The sequence below is a fragment of the Talpa europaea genome (assembly GCF_964194135.1).
Source record: "Talpa europaea genome assembly, chromosome: 1".
Lineage (NCBI taxonomy): Eukaryota > Metazoa > Chordata > Mammalia > Eulipotyphla > Talpidae > Talpa > Talpa europaea.
The window spans coordinates 94,665,117-94,677,853 of NC_140073.1; the positions used below are offsets into that span (position 1 = coordinate 94,665,117).

Genomic DNA, 12,737 nt, shown 5'->3' on the forward strand with positions numbered 1-12,737 from the left:
GCTACTGTGATTTTAGTCCCTACTTCCCTTTTATGACCATCTGGAAATGGCTACATCTGGAAATAGCTACGCCAGTCTCTAAACCCAAGTCTCATTTAAAAACTCTGCAGCATGTCCAAGGAGCTTGCTGTTTTCTTAACTAGAAAGTGAGCTGTCTACACTGGGCTCACTGGTAGTACCTGCCATAGTGAGACCTGTCTGTGAAAGCATTCCTGGTTTTGGTGGTATCTGAGAGACTGAACTTTCAAGTCATTGTTTAGACTTTATTTCCCAGCTCCTTTGTGAAACCCCAACTTTGGTTCTGCTCATGGTAGTTCAGCAGCCATTTTTTATGCCTTGGCCACAGTGGTGCATGTGGCTGCTGCCCAGCTCTTTCATTCTGCATAGCAACTGCCAAGGGTGTATGGTCATACTAGTTTTCATTCACAATTGACTGAAACACATTCAGTAAAAGAAAATGGCTCAGCGGTTCCTGATTATGGTCCAGTAATTACTGTCAGTTACCCTGATCATGAATTTGAGCTCTCTGACAAAAATTTCCCCCTCAACTCTGCGTCATCAGAGAATGGAAATAGCCAATCTTGGTAACATGAGCTTTAGCTCTGTTTTGTTTCAGCAGTTTGGTTTTGGCCGTGGAAAATGAGGGCTCTTTCCCTACCAGTAAATGTACCAGCAGCACATGTAGTGGTCCTGATTTACTGGTCTACCGCTAAGAACAGCACTAAATTTCCACTTCGAAGTATTTTTCCAGGAATAGGTGTAAAATGAAGAAAGAATGTCTTCTCCATGGTAGGTATCAAAGGCCTGCTTAATACATGGCAAGGAGCAGCATCATTTTGTTCTTTGGGTGTTTGTACTTTATTTTTTGGTATTATGGTGGTGTCAGTCATCCTAGGAGAAATCTGTTTCCTTGGATGGATTCCCTGAGTCTGATTATCACTGAACTTTTAACAATGTGAGGTCTGTAGATCACGTGGGAAGGAATTATTTCTGTTGCTCTCTCATGCTCTTCTCAGGATCTGGCATTCACTTGGTTTTCAGAAAAGAATATCTAGCCTTGCTGTGAGCCTCCACGTGTCAGTGGCAGGTACATTCGGAGAGCCAGAAAGCTGATAGGGACTGCTACTGTGCCGTCTAGTAAGTGCCAAGGACTGTACTTGGCCTTGTTAATCTAAGAGCTGAAGGGAGATCTTTTTTTTTTTCACCGCTGCTGTATAAACTAGTAGAAGGCTCTTTTTTTATGTATGAAAACCTTTCCTGTCTCTGAGTGGTATGACTTTATCTTTGTGGAAAAATGGTAATGTAGTTGTGCTTTATATGGTATGGTTGACTACCCAATGGTCTTGCTAGAAATTTTACAAGTTGAAAAAAAAACCTGCTTACTTCAAGTTTTGCATTTTTAAAGTTCATCATCAGTGTAGAAACAAAGAGGCTGTTCTTTAATTGAGTCCTTCTCAAACTTCTGGCATTAGGGCTCCCTCTTACACTCTGCTAGATAACTGAGGACCCAAAAAAGTTTTTGTTTGTGCTGGTTTCTGTGTTGGTAATTATCATGTCACAAATCACAATAAAATTTTGATAAAACTTGTTTTATTAAAAAATTTATAAACTGTTTTTTCTATAAAAATAACCTGTTTTCCAGAACTAAAAAAACTAATGAGAACTGTGGCTGTCTTAGTCACCTGGCATTGCCATAACAGAATAGCATAGACGGAGTGTCTTAAACAATAGAAATTCATTTTGGAGGCTAAAAGTCCTCCTGCCTGCTAGTTGGGTTCTGATGAGGGTCCTCTTTCTGGCTTGCAGATGACTGCCCTCTTCCTGAGTGTCCCTCTGGCTTTATGTGTGTGTGCATGTGCATACATGTGTGTGCGTATAGATCGTTCTTTCTCTTACAGAGCCACCAGTCCCACTAGGGTAGAACTCTACCCTTATGCCCTCATTTAAACTTATTTACCTCCTAAAAGCCCTGTTTTCAGGTGCAATTGAATTGTGGGCTAGGGCATTAACATATGAGTTTGGTGAGACAATTCATTCCATAGCAGTGGTATTATTTTATATTTTTTATATATAAAGATATACATATCTTTATATATATCTTACAATATCTTTTTTTAAAGATTTATTTATTTATACCAGTACTGGGTACAGTCAGAAGCATGGGAGAGTGAGAGAATTCACCAGAGCCAGAGTGGGAAATAGAACAGACAGACCGACGAAATACACTGCTGAGGGGAGCAGCAGGCGAGACAGGAGAGGTCTGTTGTGCCATGTGGGACCCTCGCCGGTGGCCAGGGATGGAATCGGCGCTGTAGAGGCTGCGGGCAGCCCAGCGCTCAACTGCTGTGCCACCAGGGGAGGCCCTATCTTATATATATCTTTTTTAAAGATTTATTTATTTATGCATACAAGAGCTGGGGTATAGGCCAGAGGTGTGGGGTGGTGAGAGGATTCACCAGAGAGAGTGATGAGCAGAACAGGCAGATCTACTGAAATACACTGCTGAGGGGAGCAGCGGGTGAAGCAGAAGAGGTCTGCTGCACCATGTGGGTTTCTCCCTGGCCAGCCAGGGATTGAAATCATGCTGCAGTGGCTGGTGATAACTTGATGGTGCTGTCTTTAACCCCTGCACCACCAAGGAGGCCTGTTACATATATCTTTTACAGTCTAGCTTAATAAAAGAATGCTTGCGTTCAGTCATTTATTTCATTTTGGTTGAAGTAGATCAAGAAAATTCATTCCCACACAGATATGCAGATGGAAAAGGAAATACTTTAATAGCATTTTCAGATAATAGTAAACAGTGTTCTTTGGTGTTATACTCTACAAACACTGGATAAGTAGTAGTTTTGTATAGGTTAGCTGTAAAGTGGAATCTGGAACCGTATTAATGCCTTGTACTCAATCACATTGACAGTTATTTCCCCATCTTGCACTTTGAATGAATTTTGTAATAAAATGCAATGGAATGGAAATGGTTTTGGAAAATATCACTTTACTGAATTATCTATCTGCTAATTGTTGACATACTTCATAATTCAGTATTTTAAGAAATTCCTTTTATTAAATACCACCAGCTTTTTATCAGAATAGTCTTTAAATATTGGGAAGCTGTCAAGTTCATGGTGGATACATGTTTTGCAGAGTTATCATTTTTATTTGAAAGCTCAATTTTTGTCATAGGCAACAAATATTATCCATAATGAAAAAGTGGCTAGTTTATTTGCTACTAAAATAATCACAGAAGTGCTTTTTGTCAGAACAGTTTTAACATGCAGCTCAAGTGTTTTATTCAGGCTTTCCTTTCATCATATAGAATATTAAAAAGATTATATTCAGGGGCTGATATTTAATAAAATGAATATGTTTTGTTGCATCATTAGTAGTAGTGAAGATGGCTTTATTCTTTGTGGATGGGAATGCGAGGCTGTGAAGAATTTGCTGACCACTGGTGTTACTCTCTTGATTTGTGCTAAGACATCAGCAGTTTTACTCACCCACCATTGCTTTTGCACCACTAGTGCAAGTGTCAAGTGTGTGGAAAAGGCAAGAACATGTAAGCATTATTATAGAAAGTGGCTTTGACGTCACAGATCCTGTAAAAGGGTAAAAAAGGACCTCAGGGACCCATGGTGTTTTAAGCGTCACATTTTGGGAACTGCTGACAAAAATTCATTGTCTGCTGTCATCTTGGACTGGCAAGAGCAGAGTTCTTCCGCTTAAGTTTCAGAATTGGAACAGAGCACAGAAGAAGCAGAAGTGATGTGAAATGAGTTACAAGGCAGCAGTGGACACACTTGAGCTATTTGCTTATTGTTAGGCTGTGGTCTTTGCCCTATTAAGCAGAGACCTTGTCTTCTGGGGTTCTGAATTAATAGCACATCTTTGACCAATTAAATGTGGTTTATTGTAATTCAGGAATGAGAAAAGCACCATGGATTGACTTCTGGCTCCTGGGCAGGTCCCAAAGTCTATGGTGAAAATGCCACAGGCTTAAACACTTTCTACCCTGTGCCTTGCTGTGGTTTAGAGAACACATGATGACCACTAGAAATGTGTCATTGTGTCCCCTCCTTTGCCTTGCTTGACTGACTTACATGTGCTCAAAGGATGACACTGGGGGACATGAATGAAATACAGCATAGTCTTAGACTGCATTCTACTTCTGAGGAATCTTGACTGATGGGTTAAGTCCTTGCAGAGATGCCTGAAAGTGTTTGTCATTTAACCCTCAGGTAGCTGTTCAAATACTAGTCTCTGTTGAAGAACTGGAAGGTATTGGTCTTTCTGTAGGAACAGAAGCCTTGAAAAATTCATGTCTTTAATGGTCACCAGGAGATGTGAGTTTCACATTGAAATCAGAGAGTTTTTAGTTGGACTACTTCCGAAAAGATGTTATTTATGAGGTATTATATTACCTGGGGCCTGGCTTTCTAGTATTTAATGAAAGTCATCTTATTTCAGAGGAATGATAAAAATGCATTTCTCATTAAAGGTGCGGTGTGGCAACATGCTGTTATTTGGGGATTTTACTGACCTTTTTTTTTTTTCTATGTCAGGGTTCCTTACTCAGTACAGCAAAATATATGCATAGAAAGTAAAACAGTCATCTGGATACTTTGTGTGTCTAGTGCCAAACATCTGGATATTTGGAAACATCTGGAAAAGTGATTGAAGTTTTCACAAGGGTGTTTAGCATTATGTAGATGAAACCTCCAGCTTATAATCAGATGTCTACCAGCCCAAGATTGATAGAAATGTTTTATTAACTTCTGAGAAGGAGGGCTGCATGGACCCTGAGATACAGTTAGTTGTTTGGCTTTTGTTAGTTTTTTTTTTTTCAGTGGAATGCGATAAGGTGGCTCAGTTAGAGAATGCTTCAATTTGATGAATGTTTCTGCTTTTAAATCCCAAGGAAATATAGCAATCAGCAGCAGGTCCAGGTGATCTGCTTCTGTCACAGCAGCCATTTGGTGTCAATGTGTGAAATCTCTAGTCACCTTGGGGGGGGAAAATCTAATAGATACCAACAACCACAGAACACCCCAGAAAAGTAGTTTTTTTTAGGCCATCTTAATGTCAAGTAACGTCCAAGCTGTTGGTCTTGCAATAAAAAGTTAAAGATGCTTTTCATGTAGGACTAACTATGAATTAACTGTTTACTTCATGTGACCTTGCAAAGGAAACAGAACATATGTTCTGTAGCAGGCCAGTCAGTCATCATAGCCTGTGCCTTTAAAAAAGTGCCTTCCTGCAGCAAACCTTGTGAATCACAGAGGCCTATTGTGAGAAGAGAAAAAGAAGGCATTAAGGCAGGCGCCAGGCAAGAAGGAAGCACTTTAGCAAGGGGCCTTTAATTTTTATATAACTAACCCATATTTTATAGCTACCTCATAAGAGCAGGCCTCCGTCCTGCTGCAGATTTTGTGTGATGGCCTGGGACCTGTTGCTGGGGGAAGCCAGAGACAGTCCCTGACCTTGAAGGGGGTTGGAGAGGTAGCTGAAGGCCGGCAGTCTTAATTTCAACATCTGGTTAGCAAGATAATACTCTTTACTACAAAGCTTTTGTGAAAACCTCTTTTTTCTTCCTAGAAGCCTTTAGGGAAATCATCTCCTAACCTCTGCTCACCCTTAGAGATGCTTTAAATTGCTGCCCGGATTTATGCAAATGGTTTGGGACTCTGTTCAGAAATGTCTTTTGCAGATGTTGGAGAACAGAGTTGAGCTATTTTTTGGCAAGAGTTATGCTTTTGCTTCAGTTCTCCTTGAAGTGGAAATGTATCTTGCTTGTCCTGGGTGTGGCCTATATTTTCTGGGCAGGGCAGAATTTATCCACTAAGAAAACTGAGTCAGCCAGATGCTTTGAGATAGTGCCCTGGCCCTTGTGCTTGGTACACAGGGCCTGCGGAACTGAGTGCATCTGTAAATTAGGTTTGTGAAACACTTCCAAACCATTCAGTGTGGGAATATCATGTTAAATTGCCATGCCTAGATTAGAATTTCAAAGCTCAAGGTGTTGAGTGAGAGAGTGTTCTCAAACTTTTATTAACCATGAAAGCCTTCAATGAAACTTTTATTTTCAAAAGAACCTATGGCGCAACTCAACATAATAAAACAGAGTCAGATAAATGAAGACAGAAGTCCCAAGAACCTTACTTATTTGTGGTTTTTCTTTCCCTGCCAAGCCCCCTGCCATTGGAGCCCCCACAATGTTCCTCTGTCACCTTATGGCTTTTTAAAAACAGAAACTGAAAGCCAACGATGTAATCTAAAGCTGTTGAAGTAAGAGTTGTGAAACGCTGAAGTTGAGGGAAGTTTGCGGCAGAGCAGTGCAGAGCTGTCTGCTGTAACCCAGGACTTACAGTCCACTCTTGAGTGTTCTGTGCAGTCCTATTTTAGCCCTCATAGCCCAGCAGCATGGGAGCTCCACGGTGCACAGAGGGCCGCATGTGTTAGGCAGCACCCCAGGGGTGGGTAGGCAACTGCCTGTGTTATAGACTGAGGTCCGGGACCCCAGCCGGAGTGTGCTCATTGTACACAGTGTTAATCAATGTCAGGAAATTTATTCACACAAGACTGATCTATAAATTATTTATAAACAAAGATGCCTCTTTGTTTATAGTAGAGTACATGCTTTGCCAGAACATATACTTTTATTTTTCTGCTAGTTTACTTTGTAGTAGCCCTGGCTGCTCTCAATGCAAGTCTAATTTCTGTGAAATAAACTCCCACCCCCACCCCAGTCTGTCTGCTCAGCCTCTCTTCAGTTCTCTCCTTACTCCACCTACTCCAGGGAATAATAGTGATACAGGAAATCGCTGTTAGAGCTCTTTGGGTTGCAAGAAATACCAATGAATAAAGTCAAGAAATGAAAATTTTCAGTTTCAGTAGGGCAGTTTTTTAACTTGAAGGTTTTCAGGTCATATATTGTCGGTATTTTTTGGCAGATGAAAGTTATGTGCAGCAATATAGGATGTACAATAGCGTATGTGCAAATAAGCTGCTAGTTCTTATATACGTTTTGATGACGCCTGTGAGAGCATCCCCCCAGAGGCCAACATGTTGATTTTGAAAATAACTGAAAAGTCAGTCTTTTTTTTTTTTTTTTTTTAATTTCATCCTCACCAGTTTTCTAAAGTGAGGCGATTTCAAAGGAGAGAAGAGGCACGTTCAGCCTTGATGGCCCTATTTTAACCAAGTGTGTGGGGTGGTCCAGATGTGAGCTGTATGAGCTAAGTTGACTTTCCTTTGATGTGGTACATGACTTTTACCAACCTTCCCTAAACATATCTTCCCATTTCCTGTGGGGTTGTAGTATACACTTGTTTAATGATGGCTAAAATAATATCGAAACAAATGTGAATCTGGTTTGCATGCTTCCTTTCCTTGCGCAGAAATCAAGGGGCCTCTGGAATCCATGCTGTTCCTATGGAGCAATGTCAGAAAACACCACCTTGAATTCATTAATAGAGTTTGGCAACAGAGCAGTCTTAACTTTTACAAAGAGGGGCTTGTCAAGCTGATTGTTGGGGACCCTGCTAGTTTTCACTGTGGAGCAGAGTCCTCGGTAGGATAATTCTCAAAAGTTTTCCTAAAGCTGGTATCTGTGTTGGCAGTGTGTCATTTTGTACATTAAGAATCATTTCATTACGTTCATAGCAACTGCAAATTGGAAGATATTTGAGCCCATTGTTTTTTTGGAGATTAAAGATATTTCTCCATTTCAACACACATGTTCTCAGCACTGATTTGTCTGTTGACAGACTAAAGGGTTTCTTAAAAAACATATTTATGACTCTTTTTTTTTTTTTGTTAAACTTTTTTTTTTTTTTTTAATTTTTGTGTAGAAGAACTCAGGTATAGGCCAGCAGTATGGGGTGTGAGAGGGTTCACCAGAGACAGACTGGGGAGCAGAACAGGCAGATCTACTGAAATACACTGCTGAGGGGAACAGTGAGCAAGACAGGAGAGGTCTGCTGTGCCATATATGGGTTAGCTCCCTGACCAGGGATTGAACTCAGGCCATAGCAGTGATAGTGCTAGATTTAACCCCTAGGCCACCGGCCAGGTCTTATGTTTATGATTCAATGCCTATTTCAGTCCCATCTACCTGGCTAGTACAGTGATTTTTGGGATCTTGACCCACCATGTAATTAATCTCATATTGCTTGCTCTGGATTTGATGTCATCCCTTTTTCTTAACAGGCTATAAATAGTTGTTTTATTACTGCCCATATGTGCTTTACTCGACCCATTTCAAATCCATTGTTTCTAATTCCCTGGACACAATCCCTGATTATTAGTGAATTGCCGCCTTATTCATTGTACCTATGCAGGCCAGGTGGGCCAATTATTGCTGCATTCTTATACCCAGTTATATGCTTATTTGTGTTAAGTTAAAGGTTGAATGTACTGGAATAGGTATTCTCTGAAAAGGGAATGAACAAGCCAGTTGATGCAGGGCTTTGTTCTAAAAAAGGTAACCAAGGACACTTGGCAGAATTAAGCTTTATCTTTTGATTTTGGGACTAAGTTTTCAGAGAGTTATTATTTGGCACAAATCTTTCTGTTACTATGTGTTTTTCACTCCAGGTATTTAATTCCATATGTAAACAGATAAGGTGGGTTCCTGGTGTTCATAGTATTATATCTTCTCTTTTCACCTGTTAAATTAAAAACATAAACATAAGCTGAATGTATGCTTTCGGCTTTCAGGGTGCTGCTTCACAAATTACTACAATTTCTGTTCTCAATTTGAATGGGTTAATATAGCATCTCAACATATCTAGTTTACTTACATGTTGTAGTTTATGCACTAAACTGCTTGATATAGACATAATATGAACATTTGAACTTGCTTTTCAAGGAACTTAAATCCTGAATTATTCAGATATTTTATCATATTTGTTTTAAAAGTACGCTTATAAAAAGGAATGCTGTGATCACTTTTTTCTTAAACACCATAAGCAAAATTCTGGGATTATAAATGTAAGCTGAAAAATTGGTGGGACTGCAGAGATAACCAATGGGGAAAAGAGTGCATTTGACAAAGATTTCAAAATATCAAGAAAACATGCAAAACAAGCCAAGGGTCAACTTTTGATCCTAACTCATATTGCTATTTGTGAGTTAACTAGCTTAGGAGATAGCATGAGAGAGAGAAGGAGAAAGGAAAAAATAATATTCTGGAAATAATTATTATTGCTAAAATTTCTGCATCTAATTTTGGAATGCTTATGTTTGGAATTTCACATGCATCATGAAAATGTGTATTTCAGGTATGCGGAGAAAAACAGCGCTTTGAGAAGTTGATGGAACACTTCAGGAATGAAGACAATAATATAGATTTTATGGTGAGTTATTTCAGTACCATATTCAATAAAACAAACTCAGTCTCAACACTTATTTCCCAAGTCTATTTGTATTTATATTTTCAAAAATATACATATATGTAGGTATGTATGTTTATGTGTACAAAAGGCAAGGAATTGGGTATCATAGACAATAGATCTAGGTGATATCGTTCCTCATAGTCTGTATTTTCTCTTTACAGCATTTATTTCCAGTTTAGTCCATTATATACACAGAAAAGGCCAAAAGTACTGCTTTTTTTTTAAAATAACATTCAGGAAAAGGAAGTAAATACCTAGTCTAAATAGTTGTGATGGCCAAATTTAGCTGTCAGTAGTGCTTCAAAGATTCCTAAGAATTGACAATTTTCCCTTCTGCATTTCCCAACCTATGGAGAATTTCTTCCTACTGTGTTCTTAAAGTCTAAAGTGGTTTGGCCTGTAGAATTGAATATATGTGCCCCCCAATTAATGTATTATAGTTATTCTCCCGCCTTGACCTCTTTCCCAGTCCGGTAATTCTGTGAGGGCATATTCTTGCTCCTTAGCAGGTTAGATTACATGCAAGAACATGTGGTTCAGCAGCAGGACTGCATCTGCAGGTACGGCTAACGAAAGCAATTTGAGCACGTCTGAATTCATATACCAAATCTTAATCCTGGACCAAACATCAAATCTACTATAGAAGACAGTTAATTTCCTGAGTCAGAATATTGCATCTCAGTTATAACAGATCTGCAGGCTTTCTGACCTAATGCAGTTGACTTAGGGAGCTGCTGAACCCAGGAAGTCCTTACTTGGCTGAGTTTCCAAGAATATCTAGAACCTGGAGCACATGTCCCAGTCAGTTCTTACCTTGCTGAATCCTCTAAAACCTGTGCTTGGGATATCAGACAGAATTTTAATTTGATTGCCTCAGTGACTTGTAAAACATAAATCATAGCTTTACAAATTTCTACCCATTTAGGTGAAAAAATTTTTCTGGGTCATCAAATTTTATATGTATCCTAGCCCTCAGTCTCTTCCAAAATCAGTGAAAAGAAGATTCTTTTATAGACTCTCTTCAGTTCCACAAAGCGTATCTTTTGTGTTTTTTTTTTTAAGTGAAAATTAAATGTGAAATTAGAAATACTTACATTGCCTTTATCATTCTTCTTGTTAGGATTTTTTGCACTATTAAGGCTAATGCTTGCACTGGTGAAAAAGAGATGGAGAGAAGCCATACCCAGCCTCACATTACCAGTTTCTTTCCTCTGCCTTCAGAGGAGGAACTCACCTATTCCTCTAAGTTGAGGTTGCAAACTGGAGGTTGCTAGGCTGAAGCCTACCTACAGACCTTCTAAATTTAAAATGACAGTGATGTCTTCCCATAAGAAAATTTGAAAATTGCATATGAAAACAAGGTGTTCCTGATTACCCTAGGCTCCTGTTCTTGCAGTGTATCAACTGCTGGAACCAGTAGACCCTGTTCCTTTTCTTTGAAAATGTCCTTTCTACTTTGTCACAGTCCACACCATTCCCTATGAATACACACAGCCCACTTCATTCATTTATCATACCCATTGGATCTCTTTGCCATTTGAGTTTCTACTGAAATTATAATCACGTATTAAGCCCTTCAAAAAAAAGAAAAGCTGTACTGTTTACAAAAGATAGCATATTTCCTATCAATTTGTTTATTCATCTGTGTAGAAGTTATTTGGGGCTCCTGGTATACAGGTACTGTGTGCTCTATTCATGTGTCACCAACAAGTAGTTGCCTCTTAGGCATATTATAAAACTCAATAAATCATTTAGACCTGCATTCAGAAGAAAAATGGAAAGATGCCAAAGCCCAATCATATTTTTCCTGCAGAAAATGAGTCTTTTCATAAGCTATCTTGGGAATGCCGTTAAGTTATGCAACCTCCCAAACAACATACTCTTCATAAAATATAAGTTCTTCCAATGTAGACTAAGAACTTTTTCTGTATTTTTTATGAACAAAAGAAAAGAAAAAAAATTCCACAAAATATTGTTTTAGCTCATTTAACCATAGACCCTGAAGTAATTTGTTAGTAAATTGAAAGACAGCCCCCATGTGACAGGAGAGTTTACATTTCTTCCAGTGATAGCCAGTGTATAACATATTCTCAGAGAAGACTGACTTTAACTCCACAAAAATACTTAAAAAAAAGAAAGGAAGTGAGGTGTGGGGGAGAGAGAAAGAATAAGGCTCTTTGCAGAGTAAAATGAATTTGGGTCCTACAGTCATTTTACCTTCTTGCCGGAGTCCCTGCTTAACCATAGAAAGGAGGCGTTAGTAAGATATTTAACCATAAACAAACTGTCATTATTAAAAGCAAAATATATCTGGTGAACTCCCTTCTGTTTTTTACCCAACTGGGGACTGGTTTTCTTGTGGCAGGTATCTGGGCCACGGATGCCATTGTAGGGAGAAAGCAGTGCAAGTAGCACATTGCAGTTTTATGGAATGGGAACTGCTTGATTATTAGAAGTCAAAAGATGGGATCAGGATCCTGTTACTATCCTGTTAGTGTGGTAGGGCTATAGTAAAATTTTGGACTTGTTTATCTTGTGTCATCAGAGGTGATTTAAATTTAATTTGTAATAATTAACGTTTTCTGCAGTATACCTATAATAACTTATATAGTTTATTGCATATACCTATAAAACTAAAAAAAAAATCACTACTGAGATACAATTAACACATTATCTACTTTTCCTACCTAAAGTATGTGATTCTACATATCTTTAATATATTTGCAGGGTTGTATGTATATTTGCAATCTAATTTAGAATGTTTGTTGACCCAGGAAGAATCTCTGTACCCATTAGCAATTGTTGCCCTTTTTTCCAACTCCCAGTCCCAGGCAAGTTCTAATCTACTTTCTATCTCTATAGATTTTTCCCATCCTGGATATTTCACATGAAATTATGGAAATTACATATATGCAATCAAATATGCAACTGATATAGGTCACCTAGCATAATGTTTTTATGCTTATTTGTGTCATAATGTGTACTGATATTTCATTCCTTTTTATTGTTAGGTAATATTCCATTGTGGGGATCTGTCATATTTTAAAAAGTCCATCTGATGATGAACATTGGGGTCTTCCCCCTGATGTTTTGATATTTATGAATAATGCTACTATAAAAATTTGTGTACAAGTTTTTATAGGAATGCACATTTTCATTTCTCTTGGGTATATATACATAGAAGTGGAATTACTGGGTCATGTGGTAATTCTAAATTAACATTTTGAGTCTGTGAAACTTTTCGAAATAATTGCACTGTTTTACATCCCCACCAACAATAAATGAGGGTTCTGATTTTTCCACATCCCTGACACTTGTAATTATCTTTTTCTTTAATTATAGCCA

General features: G+C 38.5%; 1 protein-coding gene across 4 annotated transcripts in view; it reads left to right on the top strand.

Annotated features, from left to right (window-relative positions):
• Window positions 1-12,737, top strand: part of FMNL2 (formin like 2) — a gene marked incomplete at both ends in the record, with an annotated part of 274,318 nt that overhangs the window by 227,813 nt on the left and 33,768 nt on the right. For all 4 annotated transcript variants that reach the window (XM_084238495.1, XM_084238497.1, XM_084238496.1 and 1 more), the window contains one exon: window positions 9,279-9,353. In XM_084238495.1, the coding sequence (XP_084094621.1) occupies window positions 9,279-9,353 (75 nt within the window). The remainder of the gene's footprint in view (window positions 1-9,278; window positions 9,354-12,737) is intronic.